Raw genomic sequence first — 27412 nt, forward strand, 5'->3', positions numbered from 1 at the left:
ATGAGAGGGAGTCATTTGTTAATTGCGTACCATGTATACGTTTCAGTATAAAAACATTGGTGAATGCGACGACCATCTGCATCGGCGATAACCTGGAGCTGCACTAGAGGTTGCTCAACTCTTTCCCAAATCAATGGTGGGTCAGGAAGCGTTCAGCAGTCGTGACACAGCTCATGGAATGCTTGAAGATCGCACATTACATCCAACACTCTCAGCCGTGACAACAGTAACTTCCTCAAAAACTTGTGGCGCAGTTCGTCGCCGGCCTATTCAACCAGCAGTTCCCAAATCGCCAATTAATTCGATCTTCTGAACCATGTTTTTCAGCTGCAGTGCAGGAAGGAACCTCTACGTACTCCTTTAATGTGCTGACACTTATTAAAACCTGCAGCGCTATGACTGTTACTTTGATAAAACAGCTTTACAGATAAAGCCCTGCTCATCTTGTTCAGACCCACATTGTCTGTCTGCAGTGGAGTGCAATATTGTTTGAACAATGAGCACATTAGACTTAAGGCACAAACTCCTTGATATATGTGCATATAAAGAAAGCTTTGCACATAGTAATTGGAGTGGATAAGAATTTTTAACATTTTTTTTTCATTAACGATCGTTACGTTTATTCATCTTGCCTTCATTTTCCCCTTCACCTTGTCCTTCGCCTTGCTCTTACTCTTCACCTTCTTATCCATTTTGCTCTACCCCTTCCTCTTGCTATTCCTCTTCCCCTTGCTCTTGCTCTTCCTTTTCCCCTTGCTTTTCCTCTTCCTCTCGCTCTTCCTCTTTCTCTTCCTTTTCACCATTCTCTTTGCCTTCACTTCCACCTTCTTCTTCACTTTGATCTTCATCTTCTTCTTCACTGTGCTCTTGTTCTTCTTCTTCTTTTTCACTTTGTTCTTCTCCTATTTCTTTTTCACTTTGCTCTTCTTCTTCTTCTTTTTCACTTTGCTCTTCTTCTTCTTCACTTTGCTCCTCATCTTCTGCATCACTTTGCTCTTCATATTCTTCTTCATCCTCGCCTAAACTTGTCCTTCACCTTGTCCTTCACCTTGTCCTTCAACTAGACCTTAAGCTTGTCCTCGACCTTGTCCTTCATTTCCCTGTTCCCCTGCCTCTTCCTTCTCACATTCCTCTGCCTCTGCATCTGCCTCCCTGTTCCTTTTGCTGACTGAGTGAAGTGGCACTGTGCTCGTATTAGGGACAATGGCAGTTCAAATCCCTGTCCAGCCATACAGATTTAATATTTCCGCAATCTCCCTAAATCAGTTATGGTGAAAACTGGGATGGTTTCACAGTCTTTAAGGGGCTCGTTGTCAGTGTGGTGTTAAACTCTAATATTCAGTCATCCTCCTCCTCCGACACCATAAAGAAATTACATGCTCTCTTTACGAAAAATATTGTGAAGATACATATACACTACCGAGCAGTTGATGTCTGGACCTTATTTGTGTTACACAACTGGGAAAACAGATGCTATTTTAGTGCACTGTATTCGCAGCTGAGAATACAAAAAATTGGTTAACTTCTGAGGTCATCAGTCGCCTAGAACTTAGAACTAATTAAACCTAACTAACCTAAGGGCATCACACACTTCCATTCCCGAGGCAGGATTCGAACCTGCGACCGTAGCGGGCGCTCGGTTCCAGACTGTAGCGCCTAGAACCGCACGGCCACTCCGCCCGGCGCTGAGAATACAGATAAGTCAGCTGTGTAAGGAAATGATGAAAATGGAAACCTGTGCTGGACGAGGACTTGAATTTCGCCAAGTGGTGGCATTAACCACTTTGACTATTTGTGCACGAGTCACGGCCACCACCAGGCTTCGTTATGTCGTCGTCCATGCTCCACAACCTGTACAAAAATTGCATAATGCCTGTGCAGGAGAGCATATTTTAATTGAAAGTCGCTGCCTGACATCGACGGATAAACAGGATATTGCAGTGGCTGTTACGAAGAACGATGCAGTGTTCCTTTGGGCGAGCATGCGTGTTCGAAGGAACATCGCATCGTACTTCTTAACGACACGGGCACTGCAGTATCGTAGGTATTATTTTATCAGATCAACAGAATCGATTCGGGCCTAATATGTAAGACACCGTGGCGGAAAAAGATTTCCGATCGGTTTCGTCGCGCATTTCGCGTCGAAAGCAAGCGTTGTGTCTGTAGCCGAGGAAGGGCAGTGAGACACGGTGCGAACGGCCAGGTGAGGGAACGGCGCGGAGCAGCGGGAGGCGGCTGGCGACTGGCGGCCGGTGCGGCGTGAGAAGAACTGAGCACAGTGGAGAGCAGAGGAGGTGAGGCGGGCGGCTGCGGCTGGTGGAGCGTGAAGGGCGATACGATCGCCGGGCCCGCCATGGCGCAGCACAGCTCGGCACGCCTGCCGGCCGCGGCGGCGAGAAGGCGGCGATCACGCCTCGGACTCCGGACTCCGGACTCCGCCTCTGCCGGCGGCGGCGGCGGCGACGCGCTGTAACGAGTGACTCACGAGGGCCGACAGCGCCGCGCCGCGCAGCGCTGCGTGCCGTGCCGCCACCCCGCTGCCCGTCCAAGTCTACATTTGCATACGCACGCTGAATCAGTAGCTCCACCGGGTGATTCAAAACGAAATAGCTGTTTCAGTGTTTCCTTACAGGCAAACTATGAAAGACACAAACACGTTGCGCCTGACTCTGGATAGAGGAAGGCTCAAACTTTTGAGATAGCTGCGCTGGGACTACATCACAATAGAAATCATTTTGTGTCTTGGAATTTCCGCGAAATCAGTCCATTGCAGCGTACATTCCGCCGTCGATTCAGCAAGAAGCCGCCTCTGTATTATCAGATTTATGACTGGCCCATGACATTTTTGGGAGTTGGTTGTATGTGCAAAGGGGAGAGCAGTGGTGGACCACGCGCTTCCAACAAAAATGTCGAGCGTATTGGAATGCGTTCACGCGGAGCCCGCGTAAGTCCACAGGACGTGCAAGCCGAGATCTTCACTTTCCTCAGACAAACTGGGGCAAATCTGTATGTGGCACCCGAATATGATTTTATACACTACTGGCCATTAAAATTGCTACACCACCAAGATGACGTGCTACGGACGCTAAATTTAACCGACAGGAAGAAGATGCTGTGATATGCAAATGATTAGCTTTTCAAAGCATTCACAAAAGGTTGCCGCTGGTGGCGACAACTACAACGTGCTGACATGAGGAAAGTTTCAAACCGATTTCTCATACACAGACAGCAGTTGACCGGCGTTGCCTGGTGAAACGTTCTTGTGATGCTTCGTGTAAGGAGAAATGCGTACCATAACGTTTACGACTTTGATAAAGGTCGGATTGCAGCCTGTCGCGATTGCGGTTTGTCGTATCGCGACATTGTTGCTCGCGTTGGTCGAGATCCAATGACTGTTAGCAGAATATCGAATCGATGGGTTCAGGAGGGTAATACGGACCGCCGAGCTGGATCCCAACCAGCTCGTATCAGTAGCAGTCGAGATGACAGGCATCTTATCCGCATGGCTGTAACGGATCGTGCAGCCACGTCTCGATCCCTGAGTCAACCGATGGGGACGTTTGCAAGACTACAACCATCTGCACGAACAGTTCGACGACGTTTGCTGTAGCGTGGACTATCAGCTCGGAGAGCGTGGCTGTGGTTACCCTTGACGCTGCATCACAGACAGGAGCGCCTGCGATGGTGTACTCAACGACGAACCTGGGTGCACGAATGGCAAAACGTCATTTCTTCGGATGAATCCAGGTTCTGTTTACAGCATCATGATGGTGGCATACCTGTTTGGCGACATCGCGGTGGACGCACATTGGAAACGTGTATTCGTCATCGCCAAACTGGCGTATCACCCGGCGTGATGGTGTGGGGTGCCATTGGTTACACGTCTCGGTTACCTGTTGTTCGGTTTGACGGCACTTTGAACAGTGGACGTTCGATATCAAAGGTGTTACGACCCGTGGCTCTACCCTTCATTCGATCCCTGCGAAACCCTACATTTGAGCAGGATAATGCACGACCGCATGTTGCAGGTCCTGTACGGACCTTTCTGGATACAGAAAATGTTCGACTGGTGCCCTGGCCAGCACATTCTGCAGTTCTCTGACCAATTGAAAACGTCTGCTCATTGGTGGCCGACCAACTGGCTCGCCACAATACGCCAATCACTACTCTTGATTGGACTCGCATTCGGGAGGACGACGGTTCAATCCCGTCTCCGGCCATCCTGATTTAGGTTTTCCGTGATTTCCATAAATCGTTTCAGGCAAATGTCGGGATGGTTCCTTTGAAAGGGCACGGCCGATTTCCTTCCCAATCCTTCCCTAACCCGAGCTTGCGCTCCGTCTCTAATGACCTCGTTGTCGACGGGACGTTAAACACTAACCACCACCACCACCACCACCACTACTCTTGATGAACTGTGGTATCGTGTTGAAGCTGCATGGGCAGCTGTACCTGGACACGCCATCCAAGCTCTGTTTGACTCAATGCCCAGGCGTATCAAGGCCGTTACTACGGCCAGAGGTGGTTGTTCTCGGTACTGATTTCTCACGATCTATGCACCCAAATTGCATGAAAATGTAATCACATGCCAGTTCTAGTATAATATGTTGCTCCAATGAATACCTGTTTAGCATCTGCATTTCTTCTTGGTGTAGCAATTTTAATAGCCAGTAGTGTAAACGATTTATGTCTTTGATAGGCTTTATATCGCTGACTGTGTAAGACCGCAGACCCAGAGATAGTGGTTCTCGTTAGAGATTATTGTAGTGTTGGGAGTACGAGTGGGCTTGGCGCGCAGTTGTAGGTAGCTGTCGGTGAGCGAAAGACGATGGAATTGGCAGTTTTTGTGGTGTGGAGACATCATCTACAAACGTGAACGTCTCGTTTGTTTCATTATCTGCGTAATTACTGCTCATGGAATCTGATGGATGGTTAAGAATAGACTGAGTACTTTGCAGTATTGTTTCCTCTGACATAGTATTGGCAATCTAATTAATTGTCTGAAAAGTGGGGAAATCACTGATTTCATTCGGTAAACAATCAAAAATTGAATTCTGCACATCAGTCATGTGCAGATCAGCGGCGTCCGCAATACCAGAATCTACCGTCTCATTACTTGTAAATAAGTGGGTGAAATTATAGTGTCAGGAAACTGTACATTTTCTTTGGAAGCGGAACTCACGTTTTCTGTGGTGATTTCCACCTGTTGCACCGCACAATTCTCAACATTGTTGTCAATAATAGGAAAGTCGTTTATTTCGATATCTCTAATTGTAAGATTACGCGCCGGAACCTTAACACTTTTGCGCGACATCGTTAATCACATACAGGGTAAAATTTCAAAGACAAAAAATATTGAACAATTGAAAACAAGGTGGAGCATAAGAATGACGATGAACTGTGGAAAAATTTTGTACAAGTTAGTAAACTGCGTTGCGCCAATCAATCTAACAATTATTATTACTACAGAGTGCTTGAGAGAACAGTATATATATAACTATTTCAATATCAAAGACTGCACAAAGCGAACGACTGGCAGAGCTGTCGCCAAGTGTAACGTTCTTTTAAAAAATGATTAATGCTTTACGACTACGTTGAATGAATGTCTCATGTGTGGAATGGGTACTGAACTCGAATTGTCGTGTGGCGTGTTGTAAGTGTAAGTGGTCAGCTCACTCTGTGTTATCGTTAGCAAAAGCTTTATACGAATTGATTGGGCAATGCAACTCCCAATACCAATAAAGAAATACAGTCACTGTAGAATAGAGTTGGCCCCTTAGGCACTGAATCATCTGGCCCTGTTCAAAACTGATAGCTTTCGTCCCTGTGCACATAACAAATAAATTAAATTGTCGTATCTCTAATGCAAAAACGGTGGAACGCGATATATTCTGGTCTCTCATAAAAAATATATATAAATGCTAACTACAGGCTCAGCAGTGTCTCATATCAACATTATAATAATCTCAGAGCAGAAGCATGATCTCTGGGTCTGCGGTCTTACACAGTCAGCGATATAAAACCTATCAAAGACATAAATTGTTTATAAAATCATATTCGGCTGCCACATACAAATGTGCCCCGGTAGACTTCTTTCAGTGTGTTCTGAAACTCCACCTGCATGTGAGGCCTTAAAAGTTGCAGTTACTACAGCAACTGGCATTCGAAAAGCGTTACTGAAGGTACGAATTTACCATTCCAATTCTCTAGGATATGCCGGAGGACATTTCTTCCAAACGACTGTTTTATTCGGACGAATGGAAGTTTCATACATCGGGTAAAGTAAATCACCATAATGTAAGGATTTGGTGGCCACAAAATCCTGGCCTCGTCGTTGTCTAACATGAGTCACCGAATCTGAATGTGTTTTGTGCCGATTCTGTCCACGAAGTTTATGGTCCTTCCTTTGTTGCGGAGGACACGGTGACACTAATACCATACATGGACATGCCGCGAAGTTAGTTGTTTCCTCAACTTGACGAACATTCCAATGATTTGATTTTTATGTATGACAGGGCCACATCTGACGCGCAGCGTTATCTTCACAATATTGTCCCACAACGTTGGACTGTAAGAGATGGACAAGAAGATCTTGTTACCTTAACAATACTGTCTCACAACATTGGATTGTAAGAGGTAGACAACAAGGTTTTGTTTATATTTTTTAGCCTCCCACGTCACCAGACCTCACACCTTGCGATTTTTTTCTGAGGGGTTACATAAAAGAAAGTATCTTTGCCCCACCTGTGGCAGGTAATCTTAAAGATACAAGGCATCGAATTGTTGAGTCTATCGATTCAGCAAATAGGGACCTTTCCATTCGTGAGTGGAATGAAATGAACAAGCGTTTCTATCTTTCTCAAGCAACACATGGTGCTCATGTTGAATGTATTGCATAGTGTCTTCGCGAACATAGAACTTCGAATCCTGCTCTATCCAGTGACCTGCGCAGCAGTTTTTTTTCACAATTTGTCTATACTAAACAATTGAAATTTGTTCTTTTTTTTGAATCGCACTGTATTTCGGTAGTTTCCCAAGGGATAACGTCGAAAACTCCATGAGTTTTGCAGATGATTCTGTTGTTTATAGAGCAGTCGCAAACCTAGAAAATTGTGGCGAATTGCAGGAAGATGCGCAGAGCATCGGAGCTTGGCACGGGTGTGACATATCATTTCCTGGTCGTACCTGTGGGCTCGTTAGGAAGGTGGCTGTTGTGGCTGCCAGGACTAGGTACCCGGAGAAAGGTGGTGTTCTCCAGCTTGGAGGTGATGAACCGGTCTTTCCCTAATACTCCTGAAAGGGTTGTGGCCGAAGCCCTCGTGGCTGCCGTACGTTGAGAGTAATTTCCCTGTGACGGCCATGTGTTTCAAACAATTGTTACAGCAAACAGTTCTTAAAGTACTGCCATAAGGCAGTACCTTACATAAGCGCTGTAAGAAGAAGAAGAAGAAGAAGAAGAAGAAGAAGAAGAAGGAAATGCCCATTGAGAATTCTGACTTCTGCTCCTGATTCTGATTGGCTGAAAGAGCAACATGTTACATATATTGGCGGATATAAATGCAACACGCTTAAGGAATATGTCCAGTGGCACCAGGGTGTAATATGTGCGTACTCAGGAACTGTAGTTGAATTTTATTGGCAGAAGGTGCAAAGGTCTAAACAGACTGCCCAGACTAAAGCTTGCCGGTTGTCTTGCGTGGTATGGGATCCGCATCAAATAGCAAACATAAAAAATTTAGTTACAAATAATGTTTCATATCAGCGCACACTCCGCTGCAGAGTGAAAATCTGATTCTAGAAACATCCCCCAGGCTGTGGCTAAGCCATGTCTCCGCAATATCCTTTCTTTCAGGAGTGCTAGTTCTGCAAGGTTCGCAGGAGAGCTTCTGTAAAGTTTGGAAGGTAGGAGACGAGGTACTGGCGGAAGTAAAGCTGTGAGTACCGGACGTGAGTCGTGCTTCGGTAGCTCAGTTGGTAGAGCACTTGCCCGCGAAAGGCAAAGGTCCCGAGTTCGAGTCTCGGTCGGGCACACAGTTTTAATCTGCCAGGAAGTTTCATATCAGCGCACACTCCGCTGCAGAGTGTAAATCTCATTCTGGAAACATCCCCCAGGCTGTGGCTAAGCCATGTCTCCGCAATATCCTTTCTTTCAGGAGTGCTAGTTCTGCAAGGTTCGCAGGAGAGCTTCTGTAAAGTTTGGAAGGTAGGAGACGAGGTACTGGCGGAAGTAAAGCTGTGAGTACCGGGCGTGAGTCGTGCTTCGGTAGCTCAGTTGGTAGAGCACTTGCCCGCGAAAGGCAAAGGTCCCGAGTTCGAGTCTCGGTCGGGCACACAGTTTTAATCTGCCAGGAAGTTTCATATCAGCGCACACTCCGCTGCAGAGTGAAAATCTCATTCTGGAAATAAAGATCAGTTTAAAAGGAGCCCGAAAGACTTACTAGTGGCCAACTCCTTCTACTCCATTGACGAATTTTTTAATAGAAACAAATGATGTATTGTATATACTCATACTATTAGTATTGTTATTTCAGCTTAAAAAAATGACATGTTTCATATCCACGAGGATCTCCTCAGCATGGATCTATGGAACGAAAAACTAATCTAATCCAAAGGATTGACGGAGGACATCGAAAAAGTTGAAGGCAGGGTAGCTGGTTCTGTATTTTTGTGAAAATACGAGAGAGAGTGTCACGGATATGCTAGGCGAGATAGCGTGGCAGTCATTAAAACGAGGACTTTTTGGTTGAGGTGACATAGTTTCACTAAATTTCAATCACCAACTTTTTCCTCTGAAAGCAAAAATATTTTGCTGAGGCCCACGTAGATAGGGAAAAAGGATCATCACAATAAAATAACAAAAATCAGAGCTCGCATGGAAAGATTTAAGTGGCCGTATTTTCCGCGCGGTGTTCGAGAATGGGACGGTAGAGAAATAGTCTGAAGATGGCTCGTTGATGCCTTCATTGTGAATTGCAGCGTGGTTATGTAGATGTAGATGTAGACGTTTAGCAACGAAAAAGTTGAAGTACTTTCCTCGCTCCAGCTCGTTCTCAAAGCCCCATTACGTAACAGCGAGCTTCGCAATGCTGCAGCTGCAAAGAACCAGTGGAACAGTTCCAGTAGCTGAGGTCTGCTAACAACAAGCTTGTCGGAAGCACTCCAGCAGGTAGTCCGCGCCGGAGATAACCTCCGGCCGTAGCGGTAGTTATCGCGAATACATGTGTCTGAGATACTGCCAGATGTCAGAGCTAATGGGCGTGTCGTAGCAGCGGCGGAGGCGCCGCTCTGCAGTATTTACTGCCACAGCCCGCCTGCCATTGCCCCGAGCCCAGGAGATCCCAACGAGCTGAAGACTCCGCCCGCGTTCGCAGCTGTAACGCCTCGGCGGCCCTAGCCGGCAGCGGTGCTCACTTGGGCTGCTTGCTGTCGACGCGCATGTACGTGTTTGGCGGCCGTCGTAAAACAAGTGTCTGCGACGCGCGCGCGTGGGCGGTGTGTGCTCTGCCAGGTGCGGCCCACGCAACACTCAGCCGCACCCGTCTTCCTCTGCGAGTGAGCTGCCAGGCGTTAATGACACCACAGCGCTGTAAACCGCTCTTCGAGTGGTATAATTTTAATGGCGCGGCAGTCTTCGCGATAATAGGTACACTTGAGAGAGCTGCCTATGTTTATTTTCTGCCGTTTAACAGAACCCCCATTAGTGGATAACCAGATCTTGAATTCCTGTAGATGTCATTATCTTTCTTTAAGAAGGAAAAAAAAAGGCATCATAGAGCCATCAACAGCACACTCTTGAGCCAAAACGTCATGACTACTGTCCTTCGCGATTCTAACTGCCACCTGCTGGCGTTGCGGGCAAGTTATTTGGTAAAGAAAACAGGCTGCTCTAAAGAATGAGGAGAACACGACTGCAGGTGTCTGCCATATTCCACTGAGCAATAATTAGGATTGGATATTTTAGCAAATTATACGAGGCGTATTCGGAAAGTAAGGTTCGATTAGGCGCGAAATGTAAACCACTGTGAAACTCCGAGGGAACTTTGTGCAGGTGTGTTGGGCTGTGTCTTTAGTGTGCCTATCGATTGCTTCACTTCGCTCTTTTCAGTTCACAGCGCAAAGTGATCCCGTAGAAATTCATAAAACAACAGTGTCTCCCGCCAAGTATGTGGATCCAGTGACAGATTTCGCCTGAAGCTATGCAGCCCACGTAACATAAACGTCAATGCGTCTCTTTCTGAAAGACACTTCTCAGCCTCGTTATGCAGGGGCAATGAAGACGCCCCTGCAGCGTTTTCGATGGGAAGTTGTAAGTAGGCTGTTTAGGTTTTTATATTGGTAACGTCACGTAGTGCTCTGTATGAAAATCACTGACTGTGCTGTGTGCAGTCTGTGTCTGGTTTGCATTGCTGGAAAATTCTGTATTGTAGTGGGCAGTTAGATGTGAACAGCGCGTAGCGTTGCGCAGTTGGAGGTGAGCCGCCAGCAGTGGTAGATGTGGGGAGAGAGATGGCGATGTTTTGAGAGCGGACGATCTGGACGTGTGCCTATCAGAGACAGTAAATTTGTAAGACTGGATGTCATGAACTGATCTATATATATTGACTTTTGAACACCATTAAGATAAATACATTGTTTGTTCTCTATCAAAATCTTTCATTTGCTAACTATGCCTATCAGTAGTTAGTCCCTTCAGTAGTTAGAATCTTTTATTTAGCTGGCAGTAGTGGCGCTCGCTGTTTTGCAGTAGTTCGAGTAACGAAGATTTTTGTGAGGTAAGTGATTCATGAAAGGTATAGGTTATTGTTAGTCAGGGCCATTCTTTTGTAGGGATTACTGAAAGTCAGACTCCGTTGCGCTAAAAATATTGTGTGTCAGTTTAAGCACAGTCATTTATAATTTTTCTAAGAGGACGTTTCAAAGTGTTTGATCACTCACAATAAAGCCCTTAACTGGCTCCCTCCGTTGTTCATCTCTGCTCACATGAACCGCTGGCTACGAAGACAACATTTTGACACAAACAACGAAAGGCAGACCAGCGTAGAAAATTGGCGGGAAGCACAGGCGGCAGCTTTCTATGACGAGCGGACTGGAAAGTTTGTAAAACGCCACGAGAGATGTCTAAGTCGGAGCCGCGACTAATTAGAGACGTCGCTGGAAGGTGTGACTAACTGCTGCGAATAAAAAATTTTTTGATTTTCACTGTACTTTTCATTTGGCGACCAATCGGACCTTACTTCCCGAACAGCCCTCTTACCTTCATCTTTCACAAATTATGTACGAAACGAAACATCGTTACATTCTCTGTCAGTTACATAACAAGAACTGAATTGTCTGAGAGGTGTCGTAAACAAAGTGGAAACAGTCATCCATCCCGTCTCTTAGGGTTCTTTCCATTGGACTTTAAGTTTCAATAACTCAATGAGAGCCCTTGAGAGCTCTTGAGAGTTCTTGGAGAGTGTAGTGAAACCGGACCATCACAAACATGTCTGTTAAGCATGTCCCACTCATGCTCGAAGGGGTTTAGGTCAAGACTCATTGCTGGCGGCCACTCCATTACTTCAATTTCCAGGCTTCGCAAGGCAACCTTGGTCACGCCTGCCACAAGAGCCTAGGCAGTATCGTGCATGAAAAGACATTTAGGGCCACCACGGTATTCAGCAGTACCCACCTGCTCCAATAGCGTCTGTTCGATGTACTGCCTGGGGGCAAGGCGAACATGGACAAGATCCGTACGGCAGCAACGGTTATCAACAATGATAACGCCCAACACCATCCCATAACCTTTACTGAATCTGTCGATTTTCTGGACAACATTCGGCAGGTACTGCTCACCGCTCTCCATGGCGTCTCCACACATGAACATGGCCATCACTTTGTGTCGTTGGAAATGTGACGTCGTCTGCGAATAAAACGTTTTGCCAATGACGAAATTGTCACATGACATGGAAACGGCAGAACTGAGACGAGCTGCCAGATGAGATGTCAAGGAGGTAATGAAATGGGACGTCGGTGTCGTAAGGTCCTTAATTGTGACGTAAACCTTACTGTCTGATCAGAGACAGCTGCTCCAATGACTGTTTTGGGAGCACCTTGCAAGGCTCTGGCGGTAGCCTTATGCCGCTGCAACACACAGATGGCCACATGTTGGTCTTCACGTGGCGTTGTCGACCTTGTCCGAATTGCCTCGTGCGCTGGCATGTCGCCCTGCAGCATATCCACAACCTATGGGTGACGGATGGACAGACATTGGTATGTGCATGAACACAAAGGAAAGTCCATCCTTCTTGGATCAAACACACTGCCCTTGCAACTTCAATTGGATTAAGATGACGCATTGGATGTACTTGGTTGAATACAACGTCCACAAATGAAAACAGCCGCCTGTGTGTCTCACTAGAGAACAGTGAGACAGTGGTACCCATTTGTTTCCGAAGGATCACCTGATACAGGATTTCGTAACACAGCCGATAAATTGTGAATGACTGTAGTCGCTTCATAGATTGAAAACTAAGATCTCAGGCCCCTATCAAAATATATTTAACATACCATATGTTGATATACGTGTTCCCCGAACTCTTTTGAGCAGAGTATATCAACGGAGCAGACACTAATGGGAAATCATTCTAACGGCAGTGGGATCCGCAACTGGTGAAATACACTGACGTAAGCGACTTTGACGATGGGCAGATGGTTCTTGCCCAGTGTTTGGAAACGAGCATTTCAGAAACGGGGAAACTATCGGCTCTTCATGTACCTCTGTCGTGAGCCATCGAAAGTGGTTGAAGGACGATTCCCCATCAACGGTGCCAAATGCCCTCATTTCATGAGACGCTGCGAAGAGGTTTGGAACTGAATACACAACATCGGCACAAAGGCGTGCCGTTAGATACGCTAGGCCACTACCTCTCCTTTCCTTCCCTTCCCAGCCAAATACTGGCAGAGGAAATGTGATCTATCACTAGGATTCCAACCGGCCTACCTCCGAGTCGAGGGCCACCGTACAAGTGTACGTTAGCCCCCTCGGCTACATACGCTCGTAAGTTATTAAGTCTGTATAGCTTTATTTCTAAACCTGTAAGACACCAAATAAGAGGTAAAGCCGAACCCCACCGACAAAATTTCGGATGCTTTTGAGAGTTGTCTGAACATTTCATTATAAGAGACTAATTACTCTTTACAGAGTAATCATATAATAGCGATTTATTTCTATTACCCAGTTCGATTTGTTCTGTGACGATATTTTCACGATAGCGAAAAAATTTGTAACACGCAATCACTAAACCGTAGCTATTACAACTCTCAGATACAGATGAGCAGGAACGCCTCAGCGCAGTATCGCAGTACTGTTCTTGCATTGCTTTCATCAGCAGCAGACCTAACCATACAGTAGTGCATAGCTCTTAACCTTATCATCGGAATTATTCTTCCGGAATGAAAGACATTGATGTACGGTTATTTTAATTAGTGTCGTACATCTACATCTACATGATTACTCTGCAATTCACATTTAAGTGCTTGGCAGAGGGTTCATCGAACCACAATCGTACTATCACTCTACCATTCCACTCCCGAACAGCGCGCGGGAAAAACGAACACCTAAACCTTTCTGTTCGAGCTCTGATTTCTCTTATTTTATTTGGATGATCATTCCTACCTATGTAGGTTGGGCTCAACAAAATATTTTCGCATTCGGAAGAGAAAGTTGGTGACTGAAATTTCGTAAATAGATCTCGCCGCGACGAAAAACGTCTTTGCTGTAATGACTTCCATCCCAATTCGCGTATCATATCTGCCACACTCTCTCCCCTATTACATGATAATACAAAACGAGCTGCCCTTTTTTGCACCCTTTCGATGTCCTCCGTCAATCCCACCTGGTAAGGATCCCACACCGCGCAGCAATATTCTAACAGAGGACGAACGAGTGTAGTGTGAGCTGTCTCTTTAGTGGACTTGCTGCATCTTCTAAGTGTCCTGCTAATAAACGCAACCTTTGGCTCGCCTTCCCCACAGTATTATCTATGTGGTCTACCCAACTGAAGTTGTTCGTAATTTTAACACCCAGGTACTTAGTTGAATTGACAGTCCTGAGAATTGTACTATTTATCGAGTAATCGAATTCCAACGGATTTCTTTTGGAACTCATGTGGATCACCTCACACTTTTCGTTATTTAGCGTCAACTGCCACCTGGCACACCATACAGCAATCTTTTCTAAATCACTTTGCAACTGATACTGGTCTTCGGATGACCTTACTAGACGGTAAATTACAAGTAAGTCATAAGTAACAATATGAAAAAAAAAGAAAAATGTTTCCGACCTTTTCATTTTCCATCGCTGGGAGTGGCGAGACATTGGTATTTTGACTTGGGAGCTGTGCGTCCCAGAGGTAATGAAAAGAATGATCATCCTGTGTTTTCGTTTATAATGTACAGTGTGAACAGGAAGTCCACCGACCAAACTAGAGAAAAGTCTGGTAAACGTGGGTTCTAAAATGCATTCTGTAACAGATATGAGCACTTGTACATCTTCGCATCTGTGAAATCTCCCTCTTCTACTGAACAATTCCTCACAGCTCTTGAGATACGCTGTTCAAAGCCCATGATTACTGGAATTTTTTTTATATATTTTGGTCCATACTACCACCGCAGAAAGTTTATCGTTGAAGTTCTGGTTCAGCTTACACATTCTCGGGAAAGCACTTAGATCTTATTTACGATTAAAGGTATTTGGCATTTTGGTAGATTTTTGCAAAGGACAAGCTCTTTATCACTACGTGCAAATTCGAGTACCTCATGTGACAGTCACATTGATCATCTTACTTGTGCTTTGGTGTGAAGCACAAAGCAATTTGACACATGGTACACAGTAACATGCAGCAAATTCCGACTATTTATCTGATACCTATCGTGGGCTCTGGCTCTGAGCGCTATGGGACTTAACATCGATGGTCATAAGTCCCCTAGAACTTCGAACTACTTAAACCTAACTAACCTAAGGACGTCACACAACACCCAGTCATCACGAGGCAGAGAAAATCCCTGACCCCGCCGGGAATCGAACCCGGGAACCCGGGCGTGGGAAGCGAGAACGCTACCGCACGACCACGAGCTGCGGACCCTATCGTGGGACACATACGTATCAATGGTAGTGAAATGGCTAGCGTACTGAAAGTTGCGTCTGATGTGACTCAGATCTGGCTCAAGGAGCGTAAATGCAATACTCGTTGCAAAACAAAACTTTGACCATACAAAACGAGTTAGTGCAGAGCTCTTTATTTTTTCTAAATCGTTAATATAACTGCAGCTAAAATGTGAGGACTGTACACAACGAAAACACCGCGACAATGAGAAAAAAGCTTTGTGTGTACAGCGGGCTGTGTTTGTAATTCGTGGGTTGTCTAACCATGTAGAAGTCGTGAGGGATCTTGATATTTAAGTCAAGACTGAGATTAACTGTTATGTACTTGTTGTAAAGATTAACATTAAAATAACACAGAATAAAGTTCTCTAAAACTCAAATGAAATCGCAAAATGACTCTGCCACTGTGGGGAAGTACCAAAAAGTGTGGACGACATATGGAGAAAGCGCAACAAGATCTGCATATCTGTGCAGCTCGCACAGAGTTAACGATACAACGTGAGATCACAAATTATAAACAAATAAAACAACGTAAGTTTCATTGCAAGTTAAGCAAGTAACGAGCTGCTGAGAATGTAGATCGCACTGCCACAGTGTACAACACTCACATCTCTCCAAATCAACTAACACGCGACAATCGGCACCAGACGGCAGCCGCAGAAAACTCCCTCTCAATGACAGCCCAGAGACGAAGGCCCAGAATCTACAGGGTGACAATTATTGTACTATATGAAAAAAAGTAAATTTGTTACAAACTACGGCGTGCATACACTTTATTCAACGTGCAAACGTCACTACAGATATTTGGATTTAGGTTATGACATGTTTGATATGCCTGCTATCATTGGTGGTGATGTGGTGCAGATGAATAGCGAAATTCTGCGTGACCCGCTGAAGTGACAGATCAGTGATGCTGTCGATGACCTCCTGAATGGCTGTTTTCAGCTCAGTAGTGGTTTTGGGATTATTACTGGGCACCTTGTCTTTAATATGTCCCTACGAAAAGGAGTTGCATGTGTTCAGATCCGGAAAATATGGAGGCCCATGCCAGCGGCCTGTGGCTACCCCAGAGCCAGAATGCGGTTCCCAAAGTGCTCCTCCGGAACATCAAATACCTCCTGCTTCGATGGGGTCGAGCTCCGTCTTGCGTGAACCACATCTTGTGGAAATCGGGGTCACCTTGGATAAGGGTATGAAACATTTTCCAAAATATTCAAGTGCTGTTCGGTAATCACCGTGACATCAAGAAATATCTCACCAATTGCTCCACGACAGGACATTGCACACCACACAGTCACCCGGTGAGGGTGAAGAGACTTCTCGGTCGCGAAATGTGGATTCTCAGTCCCCAAAATTCGCCAGTTTTGCTTATTGACGAACCCATCCAACTGAAAATGTGCTTCGTCGTTATACCAAAACATGCAGGCACATACTAATTCCCATCATTCCCCGCGGTGAGTCGTGGAATTTGAACGTCCTGACGCAAACAGTTCAGAGTTATGACGATTTTATTTCATATAGTTCAATAATTGTAGCCGTATAAGTTCACAGCTCTTCCGTCTTTATTTTCAAAAAGTGACTTCATCTAAGGGAAAACTGAACGCTGTTGTCATGCGACGGACGTGAATATTGCTTATTTGACTGTACAATAGAGAAATGTAGCATTACCTCCCCACTACTGGCATACAAAGCACACATTCCAGAATGGAAATTTCACTCTGCATAGGAGTTTGTGCTGATATGAAATTTCGTGGCAGAATAAAGCTGCATGTCGGACCGAAATTCGAACTCTAGTCCTTTGGCTTTCGCAGAGTGAAACTTCCAGTCTGAAAATTTCCCCTCAGGTTGTGGCTAATCCATGTCTCCGCAATATCCGTTAATCCTGTGAAGTAGGAGAGAGAGAGAGAGAGAGAGAGAGAGAGAGAGAGAGAGAGAGAGAGAGAGAGAGAGAGAGGGAGGAGGGGGGGGGGGTTACTGGCGGAAATAAAGCTGTGAGAATGGGTCGTGAGTCGTGCTTGGATAGCTCAGTCGGTAGATCTCTTGCCCACAAAGACGAAGGTCACGAGTTCGAATATCAGCCTGGCATACAGTTCTAGTCTACCAGGAAGTTTTAAAACACACATTAACAAACCTGAGGTTGGTACCAGCCTGGAGCAGTGTTCCCTCGATTGGCCACAGTCATCAGGGTGAGGTGGCAGGGCGACTCAGTTCGGTTGGAAAACGAACGTTTTGGTGCAAAAGCAACTGTCATTCTGGCCGCTTGTGCTGTGGTGTTTGGCCTTTGATGTACCTGCAGGAAAGGCAGAAATGTGAAATTGAATTATTTCCTAGGGATGGATGTGGTGGCAGCGCACCCACTGTTCTCAGCTCGGCTGGAGCCTTCCTCTGCCCACAAAATCGGCAGCCTCACATCCACGAAAACTGCCCGCTCTCTCTGCGGAGGAGTGCCTTTCGTACTGGAAATGGAATTGAGCGTTTGGCGTCATTGGCCGGGAGGCCCCTTGCGGGGCAGGTCCGACCGCCTTGGTGCAGGTCTTACTACATTCGACGCCACATTGGGCGACCTGCGCACCGGATGGGGATGAAATGATGAGGAAGACAACACAACACCCAGTCCCTGAGCGGAGAAAATCCCCGACCCAGCCGGGAATCGAACCTGGGCCCGTAGGACGGCAATCAATCACGCTGACCACTCAGCTATCGGGGCGACACCTTTGCTAATGAGATTCGCCGAGTGCCTCCTTACGACAGCATGATTCAGAGTCTACACCAGCAGTGCACCGTCCCATTGCGGCAATCTTCTCTCCCAGGCACACAGGTGCAGTACTCACAAAATAATAAACTTGAAATTGTGTCAGAGGATGAAACAGTATCGCATAACTACACTCCTGGAAATGGAAAAAAGAACACATTGACACCGGTGTGTCAGACCCACCATACTTGCTCCGGACAATGCGAGAGGGCTGTACAAGCAATGATCACACGCACGGCACAGCGGACACACCAGGAACCGCGGTGTTGGCCGTCGAATGGCGCTAGCTGCGCAGCATTTGTGCACCGCCGCCGTCAGTGTCAGACAGTTTGCCGTGGCATACGGAGCTCCATCGCAGTCTTTAACACTGGTAGCATGCCGCGACAGCGTGGACGTGAACCGTATGTGCAGTTGACGGACTTTGAGCGAGGGCGTATAGTGGGCATGCGGGAGGCCGGGTGGACGTACCGCCGAATTGCTCAACACGTGGGGCGTGAGGTCTCCACAGTACATCGATGTTGTCGCCAGTGGTCGGCGGAAGGTGCACGTGCCCGTCGACCTGGGACCGGACCGCAGCGACGCACGGATGCACGCCAAGACCGTAGGATCCTACGCAGTGCCGTAGGGGACCGCACCGCCACTTCCCAGCAAATTAGGGACACTGTTGCTCCTGGGGTATCGGCGAGGACCATTCGCAACCGTCTCCATGAAGCTGGGCTACGGTCCCGCACACCGTTAGGCCGTCTTCCGCTCACGCCCCAACATCGTGCAGCCCGCCTCCAGTGGTGTCGCGACAGGCGTGAATGGAGGGACGAATGGAGACGTGTCGTCTTCAGCGATGAGAGTCGCTTCTGCCTTGGTGCCAATGATGGTCGTATGGGTGTTTGGCGCCGTGCGGGTGAGCGCCACAATCAGGACTGCATACGACCGAGGCACACAGGGCCAACACCCGGCATCATGGTGTGGGGAGCGATCTCCTACACTGGCCGTACACCACTGGTGATCGTCGAGGGGACACTGAATAGTACACGGTACATCCAAACCGTCATCGAACCCATCGTTCTACCATTCCTAGACCGGCAAGGGAACTTGCTGTTCCAACAGGACAATGCACGTCCGCATGTATCCCGTGCCACCCAACGTGCTCTAGAAGGTGTAAGTCAACTACCCTGGCCAGCAAGATCTCCGGATCTGTCCCCCATTGAGCATGTTTGGGACTGGATGAAGCGTCGTCTCACGCGGTCTGCACGTCCAGCACGAACGCTGGTCCAACTGAGGCGCCAGGTGGAAATGGCATGGCAAGCCGTTCCACAGGACTACATCCAGCATCTCTACGATCGTCTCCATGGGAGAATAGCAGCCTGCATTGCTGCGAAAGGTGGATATACACTGTACTAGTGCCGACATTGTGCATGCTCTGTTGCCTGTGTCTATGTGCCTGTGGTTCTGTCAGTGTGATCATGTGATGTATCTGACCCCAGGAATGTGTCAATAAAGTTTCCCCTTCCTGGGACAATGAATTCACGGTGTTTTTATTTCAATTTCCAGGAGTGTATATGAGATAGTTATGTCACAATAGAACTAACAATGCCAGAGAAACAACTCAGACAAAAAACCGAGAAGTACTGAATATGAGCTTGAGGACAGAAAGTAAAGCGGGAATTATTGTTCAGATGCTGATCGTAGGGTGGTGTTGTGTACAACTAGCACTCCCGAAAGAAAGGATACTGTGGAGACACGGCTTAGCTCATTCTGGAAACATCCACCAGGCTGTGGCTAAGCCGTGTCTCCATAGTATCCTTTCTTTCAGTAGTGCTAGTTCTGCAAGTTTCGCTGGAGAGCTTCTGTAAAGTTTGGAACGTAGGAGATGAGAAAGTAGCAGAAGTAAAGCTGTGAGGACGGGGCGTGAGTCGTGCTTGGGTAACTCAGATGGTAGAGCACTTGATCGCAAAAGGCAAAGGTCCCGAGTTCGAGTCTCGGTCCGGCACACAGTTTTAATCTGTCAGAAAGTTTCACATCAGCGCACACTCCGCCGCAGAGTGAAAATCTCATTCTGGGGACAGTACTTGTGATGACTGGTACATACATTTGCTTTAAATAGAGAATGGGGAGAAAAAGGAAAGGGGTGGATAGGAAATCGTGATTTACAGCCGCACAGGGCACTGTGGTAACGCAGTGGTAAAAATTTAAAATCTGTGCCGGACCAGCACTCGAAACGAGATGTATGGTTCTTCATGATCAGTTGCCTTAACAGCTTCGGCCATCCGAAAACGGTCCCAAACCGGTTCAAATTTCCAACTTAGAGCATTGTGGTTTAACGCAGTATCAGAGTTTTCGCGGCTTCTCGGCAAGATATTTCGCTAACATATGACGTAGGAAGAAGATGTACGCTTAGCACATTCATATTTTTGTATCAGTTAGAAAAAAGTCAAGATCGCAGAACCATTTACACTACTGGCCATTAAAATTGCTACACCAAGAAGAAATGCAGATGATAAACGGGTATTCATTGGACAAAGATATTATACTATAACTGACATGCGATTACATTTTCACGCAATTTGGGTGCATAGATCGTGAGAAATAAGTACCCAGAACAACCACCTGTGGCCGTAATAACGGCCTTGATACGCCTGGGCATTGAGTCGAACAGAGCTTGGATGGTGTGTACAGGTAAGCTGCCCATGCAGCTTCAACACAATACCCAAGTTCATCAAGAGTACTGACTGGCGTATTGTGACGAGCCAGTTGCTCGGCCACCATTGAGCAGACGTTTTCAGTTGGTCAGAGATCTGGAGAATGTGCTGGCCAGGGCACCAGTCGAACATTTTCTGTATCCAGAAAGGCCCGTACAGGACCTGCAATATGCGGTCGTGCATTATCCTGCTCAAATGTAGGGTTTCGCAGGGATCGACTGAATGGTAGAGCCACGGGTCGTAAAACATCTGAAATGTAACGTCCACTGTTCAAAGTGCCGTCAATGCGAACAAGAGGTGACCGAGACGTGTAACCAATGGCACCCCATACCATAACGCCGGGTGATACGCCAGTATGGCGATGACGAATACACGCTTCCAATGTGCGTTCACCGCGATGTCGCCAAACACGGATGCGACCATCATGGTGCTGTAAACCGAAGCTGGATTCATCCGAAAAAATGAAGTATTGCCATTCGTGCACCAAGGTTCTTCGTTAAGTACACCATCGCAGGCGCTCTTGTCTGTGATGCAGCGTCAAGGGTAGCCGCAGCCATGGTCTCCGAGCTGATAGTCCATGGTGCTGCAAACGTCGTCGAACTGTTCGTGCAGATGGTTGTTGTGTTGCAAACGTCCCCATCGGTTGACTCAGGGATAGAGACATGGCTGCACGATCGGTTACAGCCATGCGGAAAAGATGCCTGTCATCTCGACTGCTAGTGATACGAGGCTGTTGGGATCAAGCACGGCGTTACAGTCACTGGATCTCCAACAACGCGAGCAGCAGTGTCGCGATACGATAATCCGCTATCGCGTTAGGCTACAATCCGTCCTTTATCAAAGTCGGAAACGTGATGGACGCATTCCTCCTCCTTACACGAGGCATCACAACAACGTTTCAGCAGGCAACGCCGGTCAACTGCTGTTTGTGTATGGGAAATCTGTCGGAAACTTTCCTCATGTCAGCAAGTTGTAGGTGCTGCCACCGGCGCCAACCTTGTGTGAATGCTCTGAAAAGCTAATCATTTGTATATCACAGCATCTTCTTCCTGTCGGTTAAATTTCGCGTCTGTGGCACGTCATCTTCGTGGTATAGCAATTTTAATGGCCAGTAGTGTATTTAAACCACCGCTTTCGGCACGTTCAAAAGACAGTCACCGTTGTGACTACACGCATCTGTTCATCACGCCGCCAGCTCCAGCCAAATGGTCTGATAATCTGAAGATGGCCGTTTAAACGTGCCGAAACCGGTCATTTTAATAAATGATTATGCGATTTTAACTGTTTTTCCCCTAATATTCATCATCAAGAACAGTGGCTGTTACCCCGATCATATGTCAGTTAAAATGATGGTGAAACTTCCTGGCAGATTAAAACTGCCGCGAAAGGCAAAGGTCCCGAGTTCGAGTCTCGGTCGGGCACACAGTTTTAATCTGCCAGGAAGTTTCATATCTGGTAGAGCACTTGCCCGCGAAAGGCAAAGGTCCCGAGTTCGAGTCTCGGTCGGGCACACAGTTTTAATCTGCCAGGAAGTTTCATATCAGCGCACTCTCCGCTGCAGAGTGAAAATCTCATTCTGGAAACATCCCCCAGGCTGTGGCTAAGCCATGTCTCCGCTATATCCTTTCTTTCAGGAGTGCTAGTTCTGCAAGGTTCGCAGGAGAGCTTCTGTAAAGTAAAGTTTGGAAGGTAGGAGACGAGGTACTGGCAGAAGTAAAGCTGTGAGTACCGGGCGTGAGTCGTGCTTCGGTAGCTCAGTTGGTAGAGCACCTGCCCGCGAAAGGCAAAGGTTCCGAGTTCGAGTCTCGGTCGGGCACACAGTTTTAATCTGCCAGGAAGTTTCATATCAGCGCACTCTCCGCTGCAGAGTGAAAATCTCATTCTAAAATGATGGTGTTTTTATAGACGCACGAATTTCTGCTAAGGTTTGCGTTTTGATGCCGTAGAGTGTGTGGGAGTTGGTCGTGTGCCGGAGGGATTCTGGGAGGAGGCGAGTGACGCTAATAGCGACGCTGGGCGGTGGGCGTTGGGCGGCGTCCCGTCACGTTTATAAGTAGGCGGCCGGGCGGCAGGGGCAGCGGCGGCGGCGGTGGTTATTATCAGTCAACAGGTGCGGCGGGCGTGGCGAGGCGCGGCGCAGCGTCCACCTGTTGCCGGCGCCGACACGGCAGCGGTGCTGGGTGGTCGCCCGCCGCCTGCTATATGTGTGTCGCGCCACAACACGACACGGCCGGAAACGGCCGCCACACACGCGCCCGTCACTCAGCGACCTGGACCCCGCCAAGCGCGAGAGGCCTCGCTCTGCTGATCCACTTACTGTACTAGAAATAGCAGTAAGGGGAGGGGAACTTCGCATGTGCGTGCAAAGTGTACCATGCAGGCGATCACAGGGGCATCCGAGTCTTCAAGAATTCAGTGTTCGATGCGGAATCGTACACTATCTTGTGAGCGCTGGAGCAGATGATATGTGTTGCGACTGCTAAATTCCTCGTCTGTTCCGATTCCCAGAGTGCCCTTAACTTCTTCCAGTAACCCAGCAAATAAAGTAGTCTAGACTATCCAGGACGCCCTTCTCCATCTGCAAAAGCTATGGTGCGCTGCAGGGTGCCAGCACACGCTTTTTCCATCTTCATCTCCGAGTAGCATTTGCATCCTACGTCCACTGTAAATTTGCTGACTGCGAGCGAGGTGGCGCAGTGGCTAGCACACTGGACTCGTATTCGGGAGGAATACGGTTGAATCCTGAGTCCGGCCATCCTGATTTAGGTTTTCCGTGATTTCCCTAAATCGCTCCTGGCAAAGGCCGGGATGGTTCCTTTGAAAGGGCAGAGCCGACTTCCTTCCCCGTCCTTCCCTAATCCGATGAGACCGATGACCTCGCTGTCTGGTCTCCTCCCCCAAACAACTCAACCCAACCATACAGCTGCAGTCGTGGGCTCTCACCCGTGGCCACCGGTTTTCAGCCGCCAAGACATGCGTCATGCACTTCCATTTCTGTCGTACTGTCCATCCACAAGCTGAACTATACCGTGACGACCAATTGCACATCGTGGTGCAGTGTTACAAATTTCTGGGACTGGTCTTCGGTGCCCCATTAACTGACTTCCCACATCTTCGCCAACGAAGCGAACGTGCTGGTCATACCTTAATACTCTTCACTGTCTCAGTGTCATCAGCTGGGCAACTGACCACTCTACACTTCTGCGGCTTTATAAAACATTAATCTTGTCTCGTTGGGCCGGCCGAGGTGGCCGAACGGTTCTAGGCACTTCAGTCTGGGACCGCGCGACCGCAACGGTCGCAGGTTCGAATCCTGCCTCGGGGATGGATGTGTGTGATGTTCTTAGGTTAGTTAGGTTTAAGTAGTTCCAAGTTCTAGGGGACTGATGACCTCAGATGTTAAGTCCCATAGTGCTCAGAGCCATTTGAACCATTCTGTCCCGTTGAGATTATAGGAGTCAGGCAGCTGCCTCTACATTGGATCCGACCGCAGGGTCTGACCTGCGACAGATGCCTTTAAGACCAAGTCTGTAAACATCCTATGTGTGGAGGCTGGGGTCCCACCACTACAGATTAGACGCCAATAACTGCAGCTCAGATATGTGATACAAATTTGCTGTTTTCCTGAGCATCTGAACTACAGTGTCCTTTTTCCTGGTAGGAGATCCACCTCCCACCAAGTGGCCCAGGACTGGCAGTTCTCGTACATTGTCCCTCCAGAGAACTCCAATTTTCCCCACTGTCACCTCTAGTAAGGCAGCATCCATGTAGAGCCCCATGGTGGGCATCTCATCCTCAGAACTGTCACAGTCTATCCTTTGGACCGAAAGACTGCTTTGACCCCATGGTCTTTCCTCAACTCCCATCCTTGATACGTATCTGCTATTGAGAGACGCATTGGTTTTACCTACACACTTGCAAGGGGCAGTGAACAACACTCCCTGTAAAATGGATCCAGTGTATTGAGATCAGAATTGGTTGAAATGCCTGTAAGCAGTGTGGGACTTAACATCTTGGGTCATCAGTCCCCCAGACTTAGAACTACGATAGCCTAACTAACCTAAGGACACACACACATCCATGCCCGAGGCCGGATTCGAACCTGCGACTGTAGAGGCCGCGTGGTTCCGGACTGAAGCGCCTAGAAGCGCTCGACCACAGCAGCTGGCGCAGAATTGGTGACCATCGCTCGAGCCCTCAGTCACTTTCGTTCTTGTACTGGCGAAATGTCCTTAATCGACCGTGACTTCCTGAGTAGTCTTCAAGCTGTCAACCAGTGCTTTGCTCCACACCCATTGGTTGTGACTATCCAGGATCTCCTTTCTGACCTATCAAGTTGGAATACTGGTCGTCTTTGTCTGGATCCCAGGACATGTTGGGATCTCAGAGAATTAACATGCTCACCAATCAGCCAAGGGGGCTACTGGGATTCCGACTTTGGATATGAGAGTAATTGACCACGACCTTTGGTCGACTCACAGCTGTCCATTGTTGGAGGCTTGCAACACATTTGATCTGCCGGTGCTTCTCTGAGCAACTTGCGAGCAATAAAGTGGACCAGGACCATGTGGCTGCGTTGCCTTCATGCTTCTTACAGAGAATCTATCAGTCTCTGTCGACTTTGCATTGGCCACATTTGGCTGATTCATGGACACTTCCTAGTAGTGAAGATATGCCCCACCGTCTGTCCGATGCTTGTCTGATAGCGGCTCAAATCCTACTAGACTGCCCTAATTTGGCCACCCTACAGCACAACACGCTGCCTCTAGTGCTAGCAGACGAAGCCAAAGACGCGGACCTGGTGTTATATTTTACCCATGAGGGTAGTTTATACTCTTCTTTGTGAGATAGGTCACACTGGCTCCATCGACAGCTTCAGGGATTGGAGGGATGCCCTATCGCCTGATCTGACCCACGGAAACCATAGCTGGTCTTGTCACATAGTTCAGTCTGCCTCCTGCCCTTTCCACCTCTTTCATTCATTTTATTCTTTTACATCTGTCGTTGGTTTACTCTCTTTGCATTAAAGTTCTCTCTCTTAAAATATTATCAACTTCTCCGCGTTGCTAGCTTTCTTGTGATAATAGACAATGAGAAAACAGCAGTCAGATGGAACGGGGTGTCTCTCTCGTCGCATAATATGTCCCAGGCGTTTTGAACTGCTTTCTGAGCGGAACAACTCTTCCACCTTAGTCCTTCTACCCGGCTCTCACTTCTACTTGCTTCTATCCCATGGTTTTACTGATTCTTGGTTGCAGCTGGGTTCATCAGGATTTGTCTTCTGTGTCCGTCCTCTGAGAGAACTACTCTCAGCATGATGCATATCGAATTGAGGGACCAATGACCTTGTAGTTTGGTCCCTTTAATCCCGTCAGTCCAAGCCAATCCCCAAATCCTCAGTTATTTATTGGATGTATTCCAGTCTCTGCCTTCCCCTGTAGCTTTTATTCTCTACAGCTCCATGTAGTACTTTGGAAGGTACTTAACCGATGTCCTGTCATCTTGTCTCATCTTCTTATCAGTGTTTTCCATACATTCTTTACCTCGCCGATTCTGTGGAGAACCTTCTCGTTCCACACCTTTTCAGTATACGTAATTTTCCCCATTCTTCTGTAGCATCACATGTCAAACGCTTAGAGTCTCCTCTTTTTCTGTTTTCCCACCGTACACGATTCACTACCATACAACGCTGCTCTCAGAACCTGCATTGTCAGAAATTTCTTCCTCAAATGAAGGCCTACATTTGATGCCAGCAGACTTCTTTTGGCCAGAAAAGCCCTCAACGCCTTTGCTAGTCAACTTTTTGTGTCCTCTTTGCATCATCCATCGTGGACTGTTTCGCTTGCAAGACAGCAAAATTCCTTAACTTCGTCTACTTCGTGATCATCAGTTTCGATGTTAAGTTTCTCTATCTTCTTATTTCTGCTACTTCTCATCATCTATGTCTTTTTTCGGTTTACTCTCAATCAGTATTCTATACACATTAGACTGTTCATTCCATCCAACTTATCCTTTAATTCTTCTCCACGTTCACTGAGGATAGCAATGTCATCAACGAAACATATCACTGATACCCTTTCATGCTGAATTTTGATGTATAAATTGAACAGTAGGGGCCAAAAACTGCATTCTTGTCTAACATCCTATTTAATCCGAGCACTTCGTTCCCGATCTTCCAGTGTTTCTGCCCCTCCTGGTTCATGCACATATTGTGTCTTAACCGTATTTTCCTATAGCTTACTCTTTCTTTCATAATTTTAAACATCTTGCACCATTTTCCACTGTCGAGTGCTTTTTCTAGCTGGACAAATCGTATGAAACTGTCTTGATTTTCTCAGTTCTGCTTCTGCTATCAAGCGGAACGCCAGAACTACCTCTGTGGTGCTCTCTGGTGTCTTTAACTTTCCTAAAGCCAAACTGAGGGTCATCTGACAGATCGTCAGTTTACTTCTCCATTCTTTTGTTTATCAGTCTTGTGAGCAACGTGTATTCATGAGTTGTTAAGCTGATTATATGATACTTCTCACACTTACCTGCCCTTGCTGTCTTCGGAATTATGTGGAAGATATTTACCCGAAAGTTAGGTGGAATGTCGCCAGTCTCATACGTTCTACACGCCAGCGTGAATAGTCGATTTGCTGCCACTTCTCCCAGTGATTTTAGAAATTCTGATGGAAATTTTATCTATCCTGTCTGCCTTCTAATACAGGATTCCCCTCCCGCCCTCTCTCCCAAATTGACTCCGTTTTGTCCTTCTATCACGTCATTGGTCGCGAGAATTAACGGAAATGAAATGACAGATGTAGGAGCCAAGAAGGTATG

The 27412-nt window shown here is 47.2% G+C and overlaps 1 protein-coding gene across 1 annotated transcript in view; it reads left to right on the top strand.

Moving 5' to 3' along the window:
• Positions 1–2353: 2353 nt before the first annotated feature.
• The window catches only part of LOC126252600 (uncharacterized), a 31708-nt gene continuing 6649 nt past the window's right edge, over positions 2354–27412 (top strand). Inside the window, exons 1-2 of the mRNA XM_049953503.1 lie at positions 2354–2469; positions 9267–9508. Coding sequence (XP_049809460.1) covers positions 2354–2469; positions 9267–9508 — 358 coding nt within the window. The remainder of the gene's footprint in view (positions 2470–9266; positions 9509–27412) is intronic.

The sequence above is a fragment of the Schistocerca nitens genome, chromosome 4 (assembly GCF_023898315.1).
Source record: "Schistocerca nitens isolate TAMUIC-IGC-003100 chromosome 4, iqSchNite1.1, whole genome shotgun sequence".
Classification (NCBI taxonomy): domain Eukaryota; kingdom Metazoa; phylum Arthropoda; class Insecta; order Orthoptera; family Acrididae; genus Schistocerca; species Schistocerca nitens.